The sequence below is a fragment of the Glycine max genome, chromosome 9 (assembly GCF_000004515.6).
Source record: "Glycine max cultivar Williams 82 chromosome 9, Glycine_max_v4.0, whole genome shotgun sequence".
NCBI classification, from domain to species: Eukaryota; Viridiplantae; Streptophyta; class Magnoliopsida; order Fabales; family Fabaceae; genus Glycine; species Glycine max.
In genome coordinates, this window is record NC_038245.2 from 42,349,082 (window position 1) to 42,368,527 (window position 19,446).

The 19,446-nt window shown below is 30.5% G+C and overlaps 3 protein-coding genes across 4 annotated transcripts; 1 reads left to right on the plus strand and 2 right to left on the minus strand.

Annotated features, from left to right (window-relative positions):
• Positions 1–1,170: 1,170 nt before the first annotated feature.
• Positions 1,171–1,601, minus strand: LOC100306261 (uncharacterized). Its single transcript, XM_003534147.5, has one exon. It carries the CDS (start codon positions 1,499–1,501, stop codon positions 1,253–1,255), a length of 249 nt encoding a protein of 82 aa, XP_003534195.1. The 5' UTR covers positions 1,502–1,601; the 3' UTR covers positions 1,171–1,252.
• A 7,382-nt stretch (positions 1,602–8,983) lies between these two features.
• On the plus strand, positions 8,984–11,498 carry LOC100527223 (uncharacterized). Of its 2 annotated transcripts, NM_001249684.2 has the most exons (3): positions 8,984–9,123; positions 9,793–9,950; positions 10,804–11,498. In NM_001249684.2, exon 3 carries the CDS (start codon positions 10,872–10,874, stop codon positions 11,190–11,192), a length of 321 nt encoding a protein of 106 aa, NP_001236613.1. In that variant the 5' UTR covers positions 8,984–9,123; positions 9,793–9,950; positions 10,804–10,871; the 3' UTR covers positions 11,193–11,498. The 2 variants fall into 2 exon arrangements, with proteins under 2 accessions (NP_001236613.1, NP_001349618.1); NM_001362689.1 differs by lacking the exon at positions 9,793–9,950.
• A 1,589-nt stretch (positions 11,499–13,087) lies between these two features.
• On the minus strand, positions 13,088–15,410 carry LOC100819927 (uncharacterized). Its single transcript, XM_003533337.5, has 2 exons — positions 14,184–15,410; positions 13,088–13,445 (listed from the first exon to the last, which is right to left on the minus strand). Exon 1 carries the CDS (start codon positions 15,055–15,057, stop codon positions 14,206–14,208), a length of 852 nt encoding a protein of 283 aa, XP_003533385.2. The 5' UTR covers positions 15,058–15,410; the 3' UTR covers positions 13,088–13,445; positions 14,184–14,205.
• Between the last annotated feature and the right edge of the window lie 4,036 nt (positions 15,411–19,446).

Here is a 19,446-nt window from a genome sequence, read left to right on the forward strand (position 1 = left end):
ATTTTCATTTCTAAAATACAAATTGCATGTTTCAATGTAGTATTTATTTATTTATCTCAAAATAAGAAGCTAGTGGAAGAAGGCGACAAAGCAAAAAATCTTGATAATGGGATGGCAGTGTCTTTATCGAGATTCAAGAGCCATCGGGGTGGGTTTTTCTGGTATTACCAATTAGTTGATTTGAATACATACATTACATGATTATCGTCATCGTCATATGCTAAAATCGCAAGCCATTCAAAGCTCATCCAAATCGTTTACTTGTTGTCCAGAAAAATAATAATATTAATAATCAAAATGGGTGAACCAAGTAAATTATCAATGATCGTATTTGTTCTGATCATCTAGATCACTGGTAATTCAACAAATAAAATCTTTTGATTTCTTCTATTTTTTAATTCCTGGTGAATGCACAAACCACGCTATACCTTCTCAGTCACAAAAAACATCTTATTGTGAGAAAACCAATCATATAAATATATATTTAAAATACAAAAAACATAAAGCTTTTTTTTTTTCTTTCTAATTTTACAACTCCAAACTATATGACTCTGTTATCTGATAGGATGGACCCTCTGCTTTTGCAGTTTTGTCATGATCTAGTGTAAAACATATCCTCAATTCTCTTATGATATATTGTTGAGAAGAAAAAAAATCATAAAATATATTATAATGTACGGGATCTAAACCCATCGAATATCTAAAAAAACTTGAAGTTGCTTGAAATCCATCACTTCTTTGGTTTCTAGTTTGTTTAGAAATAGAAATCCGTTGAGAAATAAGAAAAAAATATATGAGATATGAAAATTATAACTAACAGTCTCTTAAAATCACATATGAGATGTGAAAAATCACATTCATAATTAATAAGAAACCAAACACGTTATTAAGAAATAAAACCACCTTTTCTTTCATTCTAAAACGACAAGAAACTTGTTTCTATTTCTTGTCTTGAAAAGTGGAAAAATCTCGTTGAACGTGATTTTATATGACAAAGCCAAAGAAGCAAATTAAGACCTAGCAATTCCATGATCCACCCAATAATCAAATTAGCCACACCTATTTGTATAATTAATTTATGTATATGTAATTAAGCAGAGGGAAATTGAGAGGTGGAACAACAAAGTTCCAACCATATATATAATAATTAACACTGCCAAAATTCAAGAGTTCCAAGCAAGGATTCATATCATATATCATATAAAGGTACACATGAACACATAACTCACAATAGCATTTTTTGGTGTTATCATCAGCATGTGGAGTCAGAAACCACAGGCTTATTAGCAGGCATGGACTTGGAGCGTTTCATCCAATTTGTTGGTGAGGCTGTAGGCCCACGATGCAAACGACACCGGAAGGACCCTTCATGTGTCGTTGGTGAGCACAGGCACTGCCCTTTGGGCAATGATCCCACTGCACCGCCACCGCCGCCGCTGCCACTGTCACTCTTTGGTGATGTGGAAACGATGAGCTTGTTACCATGACCTTGAGATGCCATGGATGATGATGATGGTGTTGGAAGGAGCTTCAAGTTGGTTGGGAAAACAGGATGTTTCTTTACATAGAATAAAACACACCAAGGCAAAGATAGACCCTTTTATATACTTATAATAATAATGATGATGATGGTTTTACATATCAATAACATTAAGATCTATCCACCTCTATCCATCTTTGATCTTTGGATGGAAGAGAGATAAGAAAAAGTCTAAAATAATAAGGAATCCAACGGTTAATGATGCAAAAGAAAACACTTTAAAAAAAAATTGGACATGAAGAATAAACTATTAATTTGTTGTCTGAATAACATTATCTATATTTTTTATTTATTCAAAATACATCAGAGTATTAAAAAAGTTTATTGATATCATAAAGATTTTTTTTTTCTCATCTAATATTATTCACATGAACTTTGATTTTGTTTTAAATTATAATAAGCAAATAATTCATAAATTGAAAAGATTTCTTATCTTTTAACTGTTTTTTTTTAATTTTAAAGTGCATCATATTTTATAATTTACTTTTCTTTAATTTATTTTAATTACTAATCAAATATGAAAGTTGCCTATTATAGAACTTTTATAAGTAACATGTTTATAATATAAAAGTACAAGAAGAACTCTAAGTCGTATATAAAGCACCAATGAACATTAAAGAGAACAATGAATCCTAATCCAATCCATAGGGCATATACACCAATATATGTGGATTAAAATACCAGCATAAAAAAGAATTATTTTCTTTTATACATTTATGTGCATGCTCATAATTTTTTAATAAATCGAGTTCCTGAACTTTTTGTGTGATTTTTTTAAAGGTGTTTGTTGTGAAATTTAAAATTGATTACTATACACCTTATTATATTATTTTATTTTAATTATATGTTGTTAACTAATAAGTTAAAAAACGAGATTAATTGACGGATAAAGTATTAATTATTGTGTTGGGGACCCAATTGGATGAGGAATCAAATGGAAAGAACATGGGAATGGATGAGAGAGGCAACATGAAGAGTTAGAGGGTGACCACGTGGGAAGTTCATGCTTTCATATGGCTGATTGCACACCTGGCAGTTTTATGCTCAATCAAATTAAATTTAAATACGTAGGAACATTGAAGACAACAAATATATATGATAAGCAAAATATACCCAAAAAAGGAAGAAGAAAAAATTGTGGTCACAGTGTTTGTCAATAAAACAACACGGTATTGGCATATGGACTACCTCCTTTTTTCAGTTACTCCAAATAGAAATGTCACCATACGCTACTTCCACTTGTATATGTTCTGCACAAATAAAAGCATGTTGTGTAAAACCACAAAAATAATATAATAATTTATCCAAAAAACAAATATATATATATATATATATATATATATATATGCTAAACATTTTTTGTTTCATGCACGCATTACTTAAAAAAATTAAAAGATTGTTTTTTTTAAATAAACAAAAATATTTATTATTTATTATTCTAAGTCATTAGAACATTTAAAATAATGTTTATTGTCTCATGATATATAAGATAAGAAATCCATATGGTAAAAAATTAAAATTAATTAACAACAACAACGGCTACCTCTTCATGTGTACATGTACGGATTTTTTAAAGAAGTTTAATATTGTTATAACTTCTAAAATATACTAAATTACTAAACTATCGCTTCTAAAAAGAATAAGTGAGAATGAGAATTACTATATTTTAGGTTTAAAGAAGTTTTTAGTTAAGTTGCTATATAATATATATATATATATATTAGTTTTGATACTCTTAATTTTTTTTATTTTTTTTTACATTTTAGGACCTCTTCTTTTTATCTCAGCCCCTATAAATTAAAGTGAAAGTTGTTAATATATGTTTTTCTTATATAAGAATTCTTTTATTTTAGTTTCTATTGTTTAAGAAACATTTGACCTCCTAACTTAGGAGATAAAGTAAGAAGAAGAAATAAAGGAAAGCAAACAGTTTTTCTTTAAAGAAAACACCAAAATTAAAATAACCATATATTATAAAAAGCAAAAAGTTATTTAAATCTCTATTTTAATTTTTTAAATAAGCATAAAAAATGTTTCAAATAACAATACAATGATTTCATTTTTAAATTATATGGATATAAATAATTTGTTAAAATGTACCTACTTATTTTTTAGAAAGGATACTTTAATAAGCTTAACTTTAAGTGTGTTTTTATTTTGTATATCCGTGTAATTATTATTTTCTTTAATTTGATTAGTTTTCTTTTGATTTTGTATATATCGAGTAAAGTGCTGAAAATGCTTTTTGATATTTTCAGAAATAGAATCTTCTACTCTTAGTATATTATTGAACATCACTTCAACCTTGCTTGTGTTTCATGTACAAGCCACACAAAGTTGATAAACAAGCTTGGCTAATCAACTCTATAAAGGATATATATTATTGGTCCTATGGAATAATATAATCCAATAATTGTCCTTCCATGAAAGGTAAGCAGATAAAAACTGAATAGAGATTTATCTTTACAAGCATTTTGTCTTTGAAATGATAATTCATTGGCCAAGTGTTGCTCCAATTTACATGGATGTCCAAAGGGACAAAGAAAAAAAAATACAATATATTGATGATTCTCAGTCAGAATTCTAGACTGATTTCATTTGGTCCAATTTGTTGAAAAAAATGCTAAACATCATAAGATATTTATCAAAATAGTTTTAATATTTGGAAATTAATTTTGCGACTTTTACACCTCAGAAAAATAGCCATTTTGTAGGATTTTTTCCCCCGACCCACAGTGTGAACGTGTGAATAGGGCTTTTTCCGACCCAAACTGTGTAACTCACAAAACTTAAAGGATTTTGAACCACATATTAATAGGTATGTTTCTCCAGCTATTATATTTTAAAAAGTATATTTTTTTTAATAATTAGTTCATTTTATTCAGATTTTTTATTTTTAATATTTGGTATGTTAGTTATTAGTAAATAGTAATATCATTCTCTCCCTCCCTTTTCAGTGTCTCATTCTAATTATTTACTTTTTAATAATTATTGTATTTTGTACTTTTATTGGTATATTTTACTATATTATAAAATGTTATTAATTATTAATAAATAAAAACTCACAAAAAATTGAAAAAAAAATTACAATTTACATTTTTTTTAGTTTTTTATGTAATTAATTTTGCATTAAAAAAAAAAGAAATTCTTTAGTTAGCAAGCCAACCCGTTTATGTGCAATGCCAATGCAGAGTTGCAGACTAAGAAAATATAACCCACTTATTTTGCAAACCGAATCAATCCAGCCTTTTTTTTTTACTATTCAATCCATCCTATTTAAAATTCAAGCCAATGCGAACAAACCTCAAAAAGTATGCGTAGATGACACTTTACATTGTAAGCATATATAAATAAATTAAATCCATAAAGTAATGAATTTTTTTATATTATCAAATAATTAAAAATAGTATATCTTTTAATATAATTATTATAAAAATCAACAATTTTATCTAACACAACATGCTTAGATGACATTATACAAGTGCATATAAATTAAAAGGATGTTTGTTTCACAGATAATTTTATTTTAATTTTGAAAAAAAAATATTCTGAAGTGTTATCTCCAAATATTATTAAAAAATGTGTTTGATTAATTATTAAAATTTATTGGAATTATTTTTTATATTCTTATAAATGATTAAAATATGTGTTTGATTGAGTAATTTTTTTGGAAATATAGATTTTCCTCTAAACTATATTATACGGCTAAACAAGTTAAATGTAACGCACATAGTTATTCAATATTGTTGTTACAAGATAGGAATCCTCAGTCCTTATAGTAATTGTCGTCTTACAATTATACCATACATAGAGACTGGGTTCGATACTCACAAAAAAAAAATGTTGTTACAAGTAGACACTATATATGATTCAACATTTAGAAAGAAAGGGAAGGTTACTTAATCGTTTGCAAGAAAACCAAGGTCACTCGCTGCTGCAGGAAGAAGGGTCATTAGAGTAGAGATGGCACCCCAGTTGATCATAGTATCCCTGCGGTCCTCTTGGACACAGGACCAACACCAAACATTTTTGAAGGTGAGGGGTTTCCATGGCATTTAGGGTTGGAAGTGTCGTAACGTGGTCACAACAAGAAGGTGAAATAAAAATTAAATAAATTGTTTTTCAAGAAAGGAAAATTTGGAAGAGTAGCTACCAATGTTTATTTAAAGATAATTTAGAAAAACCAAAAAGATAAGGAATGATCTACAATTTGAGGAAAAAAATGATTCGGGAGTCACTAACGCACAATGAATGTGTTAACACCCCACGCGCCCATTATGAAGACGACAACCTTTAATTGAGTGTGTTAAAAATAAAGTAACTTTTTAATTATTATCTTCTCTTGAGAACATAAATTATGTTTGTTATATTTTTCTTTATTTAGGGAAAAAAGAAAACAATTTTATTTTAGAAAAAAGAAGAAATTTTATGTTTTTTTTTTTTACTTTTTTAGGTCGACAAGCGTTTTGCCCTTGTTCTTACGTATTCCTAGGTGCAATGAGGAAATCAAACTTACCTAATTAATTATTTGTAAAAAAAAAGTTTGTGTGTTGGATTGATTTTATTTTATTTTATTTTTGTAAGATTTTGGTTTTGTGATGAACTTTGTAAAATCAAGGAAGTTGGAGACCCAGCATGACATTTATGAAATTTACTTACACTTTATTGAAACACTGTCAAGCAAGTCAGAGACCCAACATGAAGTGTATGGAACGTGAAAAGGAAAAGGAGTTTGAATTATCATTTATTTGAGAATTTTACCTTTTTATAAAAGATTTTAATTTTGTGATAAACTTTGTGAACTCAAGCAAGCCACAGACCCAATGTAACATTTACAAAATTTATTCACACATTATTGAAATACCACCAAGCAAGTCGAAGACCCAACATGGAGTGCACAAAACGTAAGCATGTACTAAAAAATACTAATGTAGATTTCTAAAAATAAATAAATAATTGACATAGTGCAATGAAATCAAATAAATATAATGAGAATAAAAAGGGATATAATAGAAGTGAGGAGTACACTTAGTAATTAAGAATGTGATATTAAAACATGATGGAAATAAGATGAATAATGAGATATTTACAATACATCATTAATTAAACTAACTAACTACACAATGATAAAAAGAAAATCACATTAAATAATAAAATAAACGATAGAGACAAAAAATAAATAAATAAAATAAAGAGTTATCTACTAATATTTATAATTATTTTTATTTTTCCTTTTTTTGTTTCTCTTTTGCCTTTTTTTTGTTAAAGTCAAATGGTTGACTTAGAATTAGTCAACACTAACGGAGTGATGACATGGTGGGTCTGGCCACCAACCTAACTGGCAGGGATGCATATATAAAGGAGGGAGTGTAACCATCAATTTTATTTTATTTCAGATTTCACAAAAAATAAGTTAGGCTCGAAATGGCACATGTGTTAAAAAAGAAGGTGTACATAACGGTTTTTATTTTATTTTATACTTAAAAGAAATCCAAAAGAAAAGGAGGTGTATATGTTAAATAACAGTGGTGTACATAACGATTTTTATTTTATTTTAGACTTAAAATAAACGGGCTAGGCCAAAAAGAAAAAGAGGTATATATGTTAAATGAACTACAATGTTCTTTTTTTTTTTGTCAGGCTAGGCTTAGAATCGGGTCAAGGATGACCTGCTCCAACCCTCAATTAGGCAACAAGAATTAGAAAAATCCTAAGTGCCTAACCCCTAAAACGACATGGGGAGGGAGTAGCACCTCCACGAAGGGTGGTGCGCCTCCCTAACACTGCTAGTGCAAGGCTCGACGATGCAAGACCACCATCAGGGCAACGATGGCGGTATGAAGGAGGCACGATGACACAGACGAAAAAAGAAAGAAGAAACGAAGGTGTTTACAAAATGTGTGAAAAACCCAAAACAAAATGCAATAACGAATAGAAAATAGCGATTCAATTTACAAGAACCTTGCTAGTGGTCAAGGTGCCAACCAACAAGATAGAACGGAATAAAGCAACATATTGCAAAAATAAAATAAGAAAGAATAGGGAAACGTGAAAGTGAGAGAATAAAGGGTTACTTGGTGGCCCTTTTCTTCTCTTACAATGTTACCAAATGACACGATGTAATTAATCCATTTTTGTCTTCGAGATTCGTGCCTCCACTTTGTTATTAATGTAGAGACTTTCTTCATTTCTTTTTTTATGCTTCATTTCTTTTTTTTATGTCGTGTGTTCTTTCTTCTCGATCTAATGGACTATTTTTTAGAGCCCAATAGGTAACATAGCCTTTTTTATTTTTATGTTTTCTCCTTTTTTCTATACTTTTTTTTACTTTTTGTTTTCTCTCCTTTTTTGTCGTTGTTTTTTTATCTTTTTTCTCAAATTACTTTTTTTCTTCTTTTTTTATTAATATATTTTTTTTGGGACCGACAGAATTAGTGTTTGACAAGAAGGAAGCTAAACACATCGATATTTGAGTACAAATTAGGAAATACTATCTATGATCGTTGAATTTAAATGTGAACTACAATTTAGGGATGTTAGTTGATTGAATTGCAAGAGTATTGAAAGAAAAATTATTTGATTTAAACATTCACTTTTTTTAAAAAAAAATTATCATCTAATCGATTTTCTTCAAAATCTTTATTAGATCCCATTTAATTTAAAGCAATTGGACGGTATAGATTTTCAGTTTTATCCTTATTTTTTTAGAGACAATATTAGATAAAGGATAAGATATATAATAAATATAATAAAAAAATAATTTAAAATATCAAATGTTTTATTTATATATCATTATATACCTGATTATGGTTTAATTTTTTAAAATATGCTACATCAAAAATAATTTTACACAATTTGATAGTTAAATTTAAGTTTAATTGTAATTTTCACCATCAAACGTTGATTATTTTATAAATTTTATGATGTAAGTTTTATTTTCACAAAATTTATCATCAAACTTTTATAATTTTGTGGATTTTATCATTTTAATTTTTTTTTATTTTACCATCTAACTTTTAACATTTTACAAATTTTATAATCTAAATTATTTATTTCAATGTATTTTATCATCACGTTTGTAACAAAACAAATTGGTTTTGTTTATGTTATACCACTAGCATTTATAATTTAAATAAGTAATTCCAAATATAAAAATTATATTACAATTAAAGTATGTAATAAAGAAATATTTTTTAACATATAAATTATATTTTAGATTTATATTTTGATGAATTGTTAATTTTAATTATTGATTAAAAATCATATTTAAATTCGATTTAAATCTAAAAATATTAAAGGTGCTATATTGAAAGAGATAATAACTTACATTAATTTGTTCAGTTGATATTAAATTAAAATCATAAGATAAAAAAGTAATTTAGCCGATGCAAAATGAGGAGAGAAAACGTGTTTCACTTGACAGCAAATTCGTGGTTTAAGCACCGAAAGTTCTATCGGTGGCCTTAACTTAAGAAAAAACAAGCACTGCCTTAATACCCAATCCTCACTCTATTTTCCTCATTCATGAGCCAAACGCGCAGCAACAAGAATCAAATCCACAGACAAGCTTGAAACCATTTCAGGTAAGGCTTCTAACCCGCCAACCTACTCCGTTGTTGTTACCATTTCATTTTAGGGCTTTTTTCTAATCAAAATTGGAAAATAGAATGACTGTGTCTGTGTGGTTCCTCCCATAAGGTGTTTGTGAAAATGCTACAATGAGGAAAATAGTTGGATAGGGTTTTATTTGTACTTCTATTGTTGCTTGTTGAAGACTGTATGAGTAGAGTAGAATTCTGTGTTTTTTCACTTACACGGATGGCTTAGGAATGCTGGAACTTTGTTGGATTAGAAGAGTGTTTTTTAATTTTTTTATTTAGGTATAGGTAATAGGTTTGGGGTGGGTTATGGTCATGGTCTAGCCAAGGTGAAAGGAAGGAATCTGTAAAACATTTATACGTGCAAATTGTTTGAGATGACTCCTATATATGCTTCTCAATCACAAAACAGACCATGTGTCTAAGGCAGCATGAGGCAAAATGTATGACCATGCTCCAGATTTATTGAAAATCATAATTTTTTGTAGGTTTCACTTGTTATTTAATGAGTTTTTTTTCCTGATTTTGTAGTTTTCAATAATTTTCAATCTATAATAAAGTGTGTGTTAGAAGAGTATGTTGCTAGAACTTCTCTTATGAGAATCAACATTGGAGATCTCCAATCCATGCGTTGTTATCTTGTGTAACCAACAGGTGCTGGGGAACATTATCAATTTGTGTTATCCTGAGATCCAATGGGAGCAGGGGAAATATTGTTAACACAACGGTCTTTGATTTATGTGTCCATGGAAAATGTGTTTGAGCAATGAGCACTCAGAAGTCTTGTAAAATTTTGCACCTTACAGTTACAGGTATCTATTGATATATACAAATACTTGTTTCGTCCCTAATTACAAGACTTTTAATTCATGCCTCTAAAGAAAAATAGTTATTACATGTCAATTATTTATACTATTATTCTAAAATTATTTTTTTATTCTCTTTTTATCCACTTTTTTTTAATGTTGGAAAAGAGAATAATTAAGTAAAAATATATAAAAAAATAACTAATATATCTAAAAATTAAAAAAAAATCTTATAAAAAAAGACGAACATATTTTTTGAAAATAATCTTATAAATAAAAGACAGAGGGAGTAGGAAATTGTATTTTCTCGTTGCTTTTAACTATTAGAATTCCTACCTAGTTTTCAAATTCACAACCTCCTCTCACTAATGGATTCAGATTGCAAGAAAAGGCTAGACCTACCCAGCAGGGGTAGGATATGGTCTATTGCCTCCTATGATGTTATAAATACCTACCTCATGAGGCAATAGTTCTAGGCTTTATTTTGCATAAAAATCTGTACTAAAAGGTGACGAATAATACGGTTCTTCCCTTGGAATTAGCAGTGGAATAGTCTGCCATAATTTAAATCTTGTAATTCTTTGAGTTTCCTTGTTCACACATAAGTTAGAGAGTTTAGTATGGTTGAAGTGAAAATTTACGGGATAAAAAGTGAAAACTTTTAGGATAAAATAGTTTATATGTGGTGTTACACTTGCTGCCGAACGGGTTGAAAAATGATCTTCAACCAAAGCACATATCCTTTGTCTTCAAAAAAGAAAAAAATGATTCATATGGTGATTTTGTTAATTTTTCACAGCCTGAGACATCAAGAATTTGTGGTACTCTTATTAATTATTCCTGTTTACCATATTTTCAGGGTTTTGTTCGTTCTGATACGAGTTTTCTTATTTCTTATCATCTGCCTTACATCATTAACAAACAACAATGACCACCTCTTTCCCTCGCTCGCTGTCCTGTGTAGTCAACACTGCTCTCCGCCACACCAAATCCGTTTCCAACGCAGTGACACGGCTCCTCTGCTCTTCTTCAACTCAGCCACAACATGAAAACCCTGTCAGGGAACAAACACAGACACCACCTCAAGAATCTCTCCATGATGAGAACAAACAAAGATATGAGCCCAAAGAAGATGACGGAGATGGTGACAGTATTAACAAAGAAACCGGTGAGATTGGTGGACCCAAGGGGCCCGAGCCCACTAGGTATGGTGATTGGGAACGCAATGGTCGCTGCTCTGATTTTTAAGTATAACCATTATAGTGTGTTTGGATCCACTTTATACATGCACATCTCAAACTAAAATCACTCAAATTGAAGGAAAGACGAGAATAGTAGCTTTCACTTTGACGTCGATCCAAACGTGCAGATGATAAATTAAATTTCACTAATATTGTGCCATTTTTTCTTTAGTTCTGATTTGATGACCTTATGATTAATGATTAAGGGTGTGTAAAAATCGAATTGAAGTGATTTCAAACTGTCTTAACCGGTTTGATTTTATATTCAAATAGTTGAACGGTTTGACATCTGATTCAGAATCAAACTGGTTTCAAACAACTTGTTTTGAACCGAATTGATCCTTAACTAGTTTTAAATTGATTATAAGAGTCCGATTAGTTTCGAATTGGTTTTCAAATTGTTTTTTCAAATAAAAAAATATTCAAGTGAAAATCAATTCTGTTTAGATTCAGTTTTGTAGTAACAATTCTATTAACCGAATTGGTTTTATAAAATATTGCCCTCCTTTCTTCTAAAAAATCAGTTCAGTTTAAAAAATCATTATCTTTTGATTCATTGTATTTATGTGTGAATTTGAGGAATGCTTAATTTAATTTGTTGCTTACATAATTCCTAACAACGGATTGATGATTTGATCTAGCAATGATTCTGTGATGAGCTGGTATTAGTGGGTTTCACAACGTGGAAACCCGTATAATATTTTTGTTGAAAATCCCCTTCGTTGCATGTAACTTAATACAACTGGTGCATTTTCTTATTGGGTACTCATACAACGGTAGGGAACTTGGTAAATGGGAAGAGGTTTTCTGAAAACTCGCAAATCAAAAGCATGTAGCTTTATTCATTCTGGGATGGTATTAGAGTCCTTTTTTTAAAAAAAGAAATTGAGAAGAATATTGTAAAGATTAAGTTGTGAATCAGTTATTGGTAAGCGCGAGTTTGTTCTATTTTGTAAATCTTGTTTACATTACATAGGCATTTTCTTAAGACTTAGCCTATGTTAGTTAACGTGGTACATGTCTAATTATTTTTTAATAATCTTGATTTAGAGTGTTATATGTAGGAAAGAAAAACTCTTTTCTAGACTTGACACCAACATATCATGAATATTTCTAACTTAAGGTTATTTTTTTTTGTGAAAGATGCCCGTAACCCTAAATAAATAAATAAAAACTGCTTACTTGAAAAACTTCTTTAAGTATAAACCATCGATGAGAGCTCCGGATGCTTGTATTTCTTTCTTTAATCTTTCAGTAATGTTACACATAATTTCTCACAAACATTTTAAGTTTCTGTTTGAATGGATGTTGATAAAATTAATTTTCATGTAATTTATGTTTAAATGTTTTTTATTATAAAATTATGCTAGAGGTAAAATTTAGTACAAATTTTTTTATCTAACACAAAAATTACTCAAATTATTTCAATCCATTATTAATTATGGATTCATAATAAATTTTGAATTCTTATTGAACATGTAAAAATATATGTAAGATAAATTTTAGACTCAAAATTAATTTTCAAAACCTAAAATCAAACACGCAACTAAGTCTATTATTTTTATACTTTTCGGTCACATTACTCATCTTACCTTATTCTTGGATTTTCTTGGTGAAATGAATTATCCTTTTCTATATACACACTTGACCAAACAATACAATTATACAATAAGTGCAAAATTTCAGAATCTCGTGTTTCGGCAGAACAAGAGTTGTCCTTATCGAAGTGGACTTGGGACTACTAACACAAGACTTCGCTTGCAGTGGCAGTGGTGTTATTTGTTTGTTTTTAGTCTTGAACGCACTTCTAGATTGGAATCGTGACACCAGGACCCTCAAAAACTGAGATATAAGATTTTAATTAATTGGATTCATATGGTAACAAAAAACTTTTTAGCAAGTTATCCTTCAAAATTCACTTGCACAATCTCCCAATCCCAAAATTATATAAATAAAATGGGAAAATCAAGAGCTTGTCTGCTACTGTTACTAGAATAGCAGCAACTTCCTATAAAAACCATACAAAAGTGAAGCAAATAGAAACATAGACTACGCATTTCCCTAATGTAAAAACGGTAAGATCGCGAAGATAGGTATATAAAAAGTAGAGTTGTCATGAGAATGACATGGTTATAATAGGTATGGCCACGCCTGAAAAATAGAAAGTACTCGTAGCATTTTTTGTCTTTCCTTTTCTGCCAAGACAAGTGGCTAGATCTTACGTTACTGGTCATGAGCACTAACAATATTATTCACAACCCTGCCACATAACAAAACAGTGAAAACACATCCAAGGAAAACAAAAGAACAAAATATTTCTCATTGTAAGTAAGCAGAAATTTAATGGATGAACCGAAATCACCACGTCTATGTTTTTGGCATTAGTATCACTTGAAAATTAACTAAAACTCTAGACACATAAATTCAAGGAAAAATTATTTCATGATCCTAATTCATTATGATGCACATAATTTAGTTTTATTAACTCTTCTTGGTAAGCTAAAAAACCTTAATTGTATCATGTGAAAATTGACTAGACCATAAAAACTTGGTAGTTTCGGATCATACAATAAACAAAACTTAGATCCAGTTAGGTATTATTGGTTTTGTTCTCTAAATTTAGAATTAGAGTTTTATCTTGATAATTGGCATAATACTAACAAATTTCATTAAATGTCATTGCGTATTATCAAGGTAATTTTTTTTGTTCTAATTGGAGAATAACATGTACATCAACTATATGGTCCTGTACCTAAGTTTTTTCTTATAATAATTCATGGCAAGTGCTAATAATAAATTCTGTAACACACACTCTATGTTGGTTAGAAATTATTTCCGATAAGGAGAAAGAGTCATAAAACAAATGCAACCTATAAAAAAAATTATGATTTCTAATAAATTTCATCCGATAAAAAATAATGTATTAGAAAATGTGTGGCTAACATTTCTCTAATTTCATTACATTAGCCCCGGAGATCATCCAATAATTTTCTCTTACTTGGCCGTTGACAAAGAAAAAATCACCACGAAGGAGAAGTACAAGGGGTATCCAAGGAAGAAGAAGAAGATGGACCATTGATGCTATGAGAATCACTTCCTGAAGTACCCAAGGAAGTGGCATCTCTAAGAGAAACAGAAGAACCTTCTGCTGCAGGGAGCTTCTTCATAGGGGTGAGAGGAGGTGTAACTGAAGGTGGTGGTGGTGGTGATCCTTGAGCACCAGCATGATCATCATCTTCCCCAGAAGAACCACTTCTTGCTAAACGAGAGGGTGAAGTGTGTGGTGTCTCAAACGGGGTATCATTTGCCCCGCTTGCTTTCCCCTCTTCGTTCTCATAAATGGGGTTGGAAATGTACACAAGGTGCTCCACACCACCACCACAAGACTTGTTATTATAATCAGCACATGGAATTTCATTAATGCCACTAGCACTAACTTGAAGTGTGTTTTGTTGCTGAAGAAGAGAATGAGGTGGAGCTCTTGCCAAGAATGATGCTAACGAAGGAGATGATGAGACAGCAGAAACAAGTCCAATGCCACGTGGGGTTGCATTTGGTTCATCTTTGCATGGGAAAAGGAAGCTTCTAGGGGCTTGGAGGACCCCCTGTGAGTAAAAATCATTGCAAAAGGGAGGAGGAGAAGGAGAGTGTTGTGGGGTGTGTGAAGGGGAAGAAGCATGATTTGATATGGTTGTGGTGGTTTGAGTGGTGGAGATGGGAATGGTGTTGGTTTTTCTTCTCAGCTGGCGGCGGCGGAGTAAGAGAGAACAATAGAGTTCAGCTAGTAGAACTAGTATGAGGCCAAGAACAATGGCAAGGCTTACCACCATTACCAAGGTTGCTCCCATGATGAATTTTGATGTGCCCTTCATCTTCTTTTTTTGAAGTTTGGTGATTTACTTGCCTCTCTTTTCTCTTCTTGTGGAACATATATGTGGCGGGAACTGAAGGTGAAGGAAGGGCTTTTGTGGCGGGAAATGGTACTTTACTTTACCTACCCTCTGGCAAGAAGTGGTGCTGAAAGGGAATCTTGGAAAGGGATCATGGTTTTCTACGGAAGGGTAAAGGCTTTTTGTTTCTCAAGTCTGAACTTGCACAACTTGCAAGATCTGACAATGGTCAATTGACAATGGTCAATTTAATAGTGCAAAATGTATAATGGACACCCACAATCCTATCTTGCACTTAGTGACACATAAAAAAAAAAAGATAAAAGTAGAAGTATGAAAGAATATACAATGTGATGAAAAAATAGATAAAGAAAAATAAAAAGTGTTAATAAAATATTTAAAATTAAAAGATGTTAATGTATATTTGATAAACCAATTTTTTTTGTAAATAAAATAATTTTAACAATAAAATATAAATAAAATTTGCCTGCTACAAATATTATATTTGACGAACTATCAAGATCTTTTAAGTTACTCCAAAAGAAAAAGTCCATATTCTAGCTTTCCATTTATATATTGGGTTAAGATTTGTTTGGCTAAATTTGAGTGAAATTAGTTTTTTTTTTTAAATTAATACTAAAAGAATTACTGCTTGTATAAAAAAACTGTAAACCAATTTATCTTGCTGTTTATTTTGTTCCAGAGAATCGATTTTTTCCTTTCGTCGAGAAATGTGAGAAAAAGACACTATGATGGGCTATCCTACCCTTACATTTTAAGAATACACTATGCACGGGTTGCTCTGTTTCATTCCGTTATTTTTTTTGTTTAGTATAAAAAGTTATTTATATTTTTTAAATTATTTTTGTGATGAATAAAAATGAGTCTTTTGTTTTTTTTTTTTTCTCAAATTCTCATTTTGTCCTTAGCTGAGGAACGCGTCAACAATATAGGATAACTGAAGTATATAATTGGACCGATAATTTATTTATTTAAAAAATAAATAAAAATAGCTTATAAACTTTGATAATTTTATGTTATTCAACTATAATTTAATTAATGAATAAGATGTGCACAAATTATATACGAAAAAAATTATGATCAATTAATGATACCAAAAATTTAACAAATAAAAAGTGACAGATATGAAAAAAATAATAATAATATCACATAACTGTCATGAGTTATCTTCTCACAACATTCAAGAGAGTTTATGTAATTTTTTTCCACGCATGTCAATTGTTAGCCTCATTAACAAATATTTTATCCATTCATGGAAGTGCAATGTTTGTCATTGAAGTTTAATCTAATCTAACAATTAATTAAAACACCAATTCTAGTTAGGAAGATGGTAGTTAATTCCTTAAAAAAGGTAGTTATTAATTGATTAATAATACAAAATCTTTGATAAGAAATCAAACTTTTAAATAAATTTTCGTATAAAGTTTCTTATACTACTTAAATTATTGTATCCATAGCTTATTTTGTATCATAAGCTTTGTCAAGTTTCTTCATAATATTAACACTCTCCCACACTCCTATCTATATGTATGCTTTCCATCTCTCTTCTCTAATCTATTAGGGATCTTTCTATTTGTGCTATGAATTAATTTTTAATCTAATTGTTAAGCAAAATAAATGATTCTATTGTAACGATTTGTGTAGTTGATTACATTGTTTGATTGAATATTTTTCTTGGTTGGATAATCAGTATTCCATACAATTGGATCTATTTATCCATAACTTTCTAATTCAAGCATAAATAAATCCAGCCAAAATATCCAATTATAAAAGAAAATAATGGATTGCATAGATTAAGTCAATACTATTATTGGATGGTTAGTCAACCATCCAACATATTTCTTAAACCTTTGGATCAATGGGAGCAATTCCAATGGGTGTGGAGAGTCAACCTTGCTTCGTCCGTAAATGAATATACCAATCCTTGAATCTCTAGACATGTTAAAAACAGATTTTTCATGACTTGTATAAGAATGTACAAGGCAATGTATAAGAGTGTAAGATTAAAAATAAGGGGAAAAAATGTACTTATCCTAGGATAGGAAAGTAGAGGGGCTTCTAGTAAGAATTATAGTATAACATCATTTGAGATGTAGCTGCATATAGGTTAGACAGGTACATAAAAAAAACTCCAATGTAACTAAATTAGTAGTGAATACATGATCATGCTTAAGGAAAAATGGTTAGAGATATCATGTACACCTTGACAGGTTTTTGAAAACCTCTTTGAAAACTACATTGGTGGTAGAGGTCAAGTGTATAATTCATTTTTTTATATACTGTAATTAGTGTAGTCCAAGTTTGTTGCCAAACTTCTTCAGGTTAGTACCTAAAACCATCAAATTTCTTAAATAATGTCCTGTGCCTCAGTCCTTCTCTTCCTTTTATGGCTTCCACAACTTCTTTATCATCTAGTAAAAACCCCATGGCCAAGCTTGCTTCTCTATATGTAGGATATTAGACATTAGCAACTGTCCTTCTAAGGTTGGGCCTTTGCACAGGAAACATCATCCTACGTAGAATAATTCTCCTGCATTTGGTGAAACCCATATTAGGATGCCTATGGTGTGTCCTTTTTTCTTAGGTTTCCAGTATCTTTTTTTCCAACATAGACAAACTTAGATCCAAGAAGTGAACTTTGTGAATCGGAGATGCTTGACTTAGATAGTACATCATCAATCTCTTTATGGTCTTGGTAAAAAAAAACAACATGTTTGATGAGAATCATGAAACTGGCCAAATACAGGCTAAAGGCCCAAGTGGAGAAGGATGAAGGCCCAAGTGGAGAAAGATGAAGGCCCAGAGGCAGAGGCACTATCAAGACAATTAATGTTGCTGAAGACCCAAACTAATTTGAAGGCCCAAGTTAAATATGTTTTTAGTTATAATTTTTATTTATTGTAGTTTTGGCCTAACCTATTTAGAAGGCCCATGTCTATTTTTATCTTTTTGTTCAGATACACTATAAGTATTGGTTTTTATTTTCAATAAAAAAAAGACTTTTGGCATTTGATAAAATTGGGTGAGAGTTTCTCTCTAGGTTCCTTGTTGAACCAATTATCAGACTTATCAAGGTAATCCTTGTGGCGTCTACCCAGACTTATCTTCCTTCATTGGAAGTGGCGTCTACCCAGACTTATCTTCCTTAACCGGAAGTGGCGTCTACCCTGACTTATCTTCCTTCATTGGAAGTGGCGTCTACCCTGACTTATCTTCCTTCACGGGAAGTGGCGTCATCCAAATCTCTGTAACCTGTATCAAACGATCCGCCCCGTAAGATTCACATCATCTGGTATCAGAGCTTTGGCTCTTGATACAGGTTCTATCCTATCCTATCCTATTTTTTTTTCTTTGTAATTTGTCTAGGTTCGTGTTTTTGTCCTTGTTCTGTTATTTGCGTTCTTGTTTACATCTTGTTTCGTTTTTGTTTGCGTCTTGTGTTCTGTTATTTGCGTTCTTGTTTTTGTCACATCCTTGTTCTTGTTTCTTGTGTCTTTCACACTGTGTCAAAAAAAAATTGCAAAAAAAATTTGAAAAACAAAAAGTGGGTGTTTGATCTTTGAACACGAAATTGAGGCATTTAGAGGTGTTTTTTTTTGAAAGAAAATCGTGGAACAAATCCCCTTATCTAGATTCTCCTCTGAATTCTGAGCGTTTTGATATATAGTGGGCCTCAAACAGACAATCGTAGCAAAAGTTATGAGCATTTGAATTTTAGTTGTCATATCTGTTATCTTATCTGTTATCCTATCTGTTATCTTATTTGTTATCATATATGTTATCATATATGTTATCCAAATTAAATCTAATTTGTTATCCCAAATCTGATCTATTATCCAAATCAAATCAAATCAAAAAAAATTTATCCAAATCAGATTTGTTATCCAAATCTAATCTGTTATCCAAATCAAATCCAATCTGCTATCCAAATCAAGTCCAAGTTGTTATCCCAAATCAAATCTGTTACTCTGATAATTCTATTGTCTTTCCTTTTATTTTATATTACCTTGTGTGTCTAATTCGGTCTATCCAGGAACTTAAGAGGGAGTGAGTGGTAAAAGGCAAGAGTGAAAACATCACACAAAAGCCTATATTGAGAGCATCAAACACGAGTGAACTACCAATAAAGAGAGAAACACGTGAGTAGAGTGTGGTGAGGTCCTGATTTTTTTTTTAATTTACTGCAACATTCTTTGTTCCTTAATCATGGCAAGAGCTGGTGACAATGTTGGTGTATATCATCAACTGGACGAATCTCAACGCTTATTTCTGGACGTGTGGACTACACAAATGCAACGTTTGTTGAACCGTAACAAAGAAAAGCCCTACAGACGAATAGCCAAATCTTCC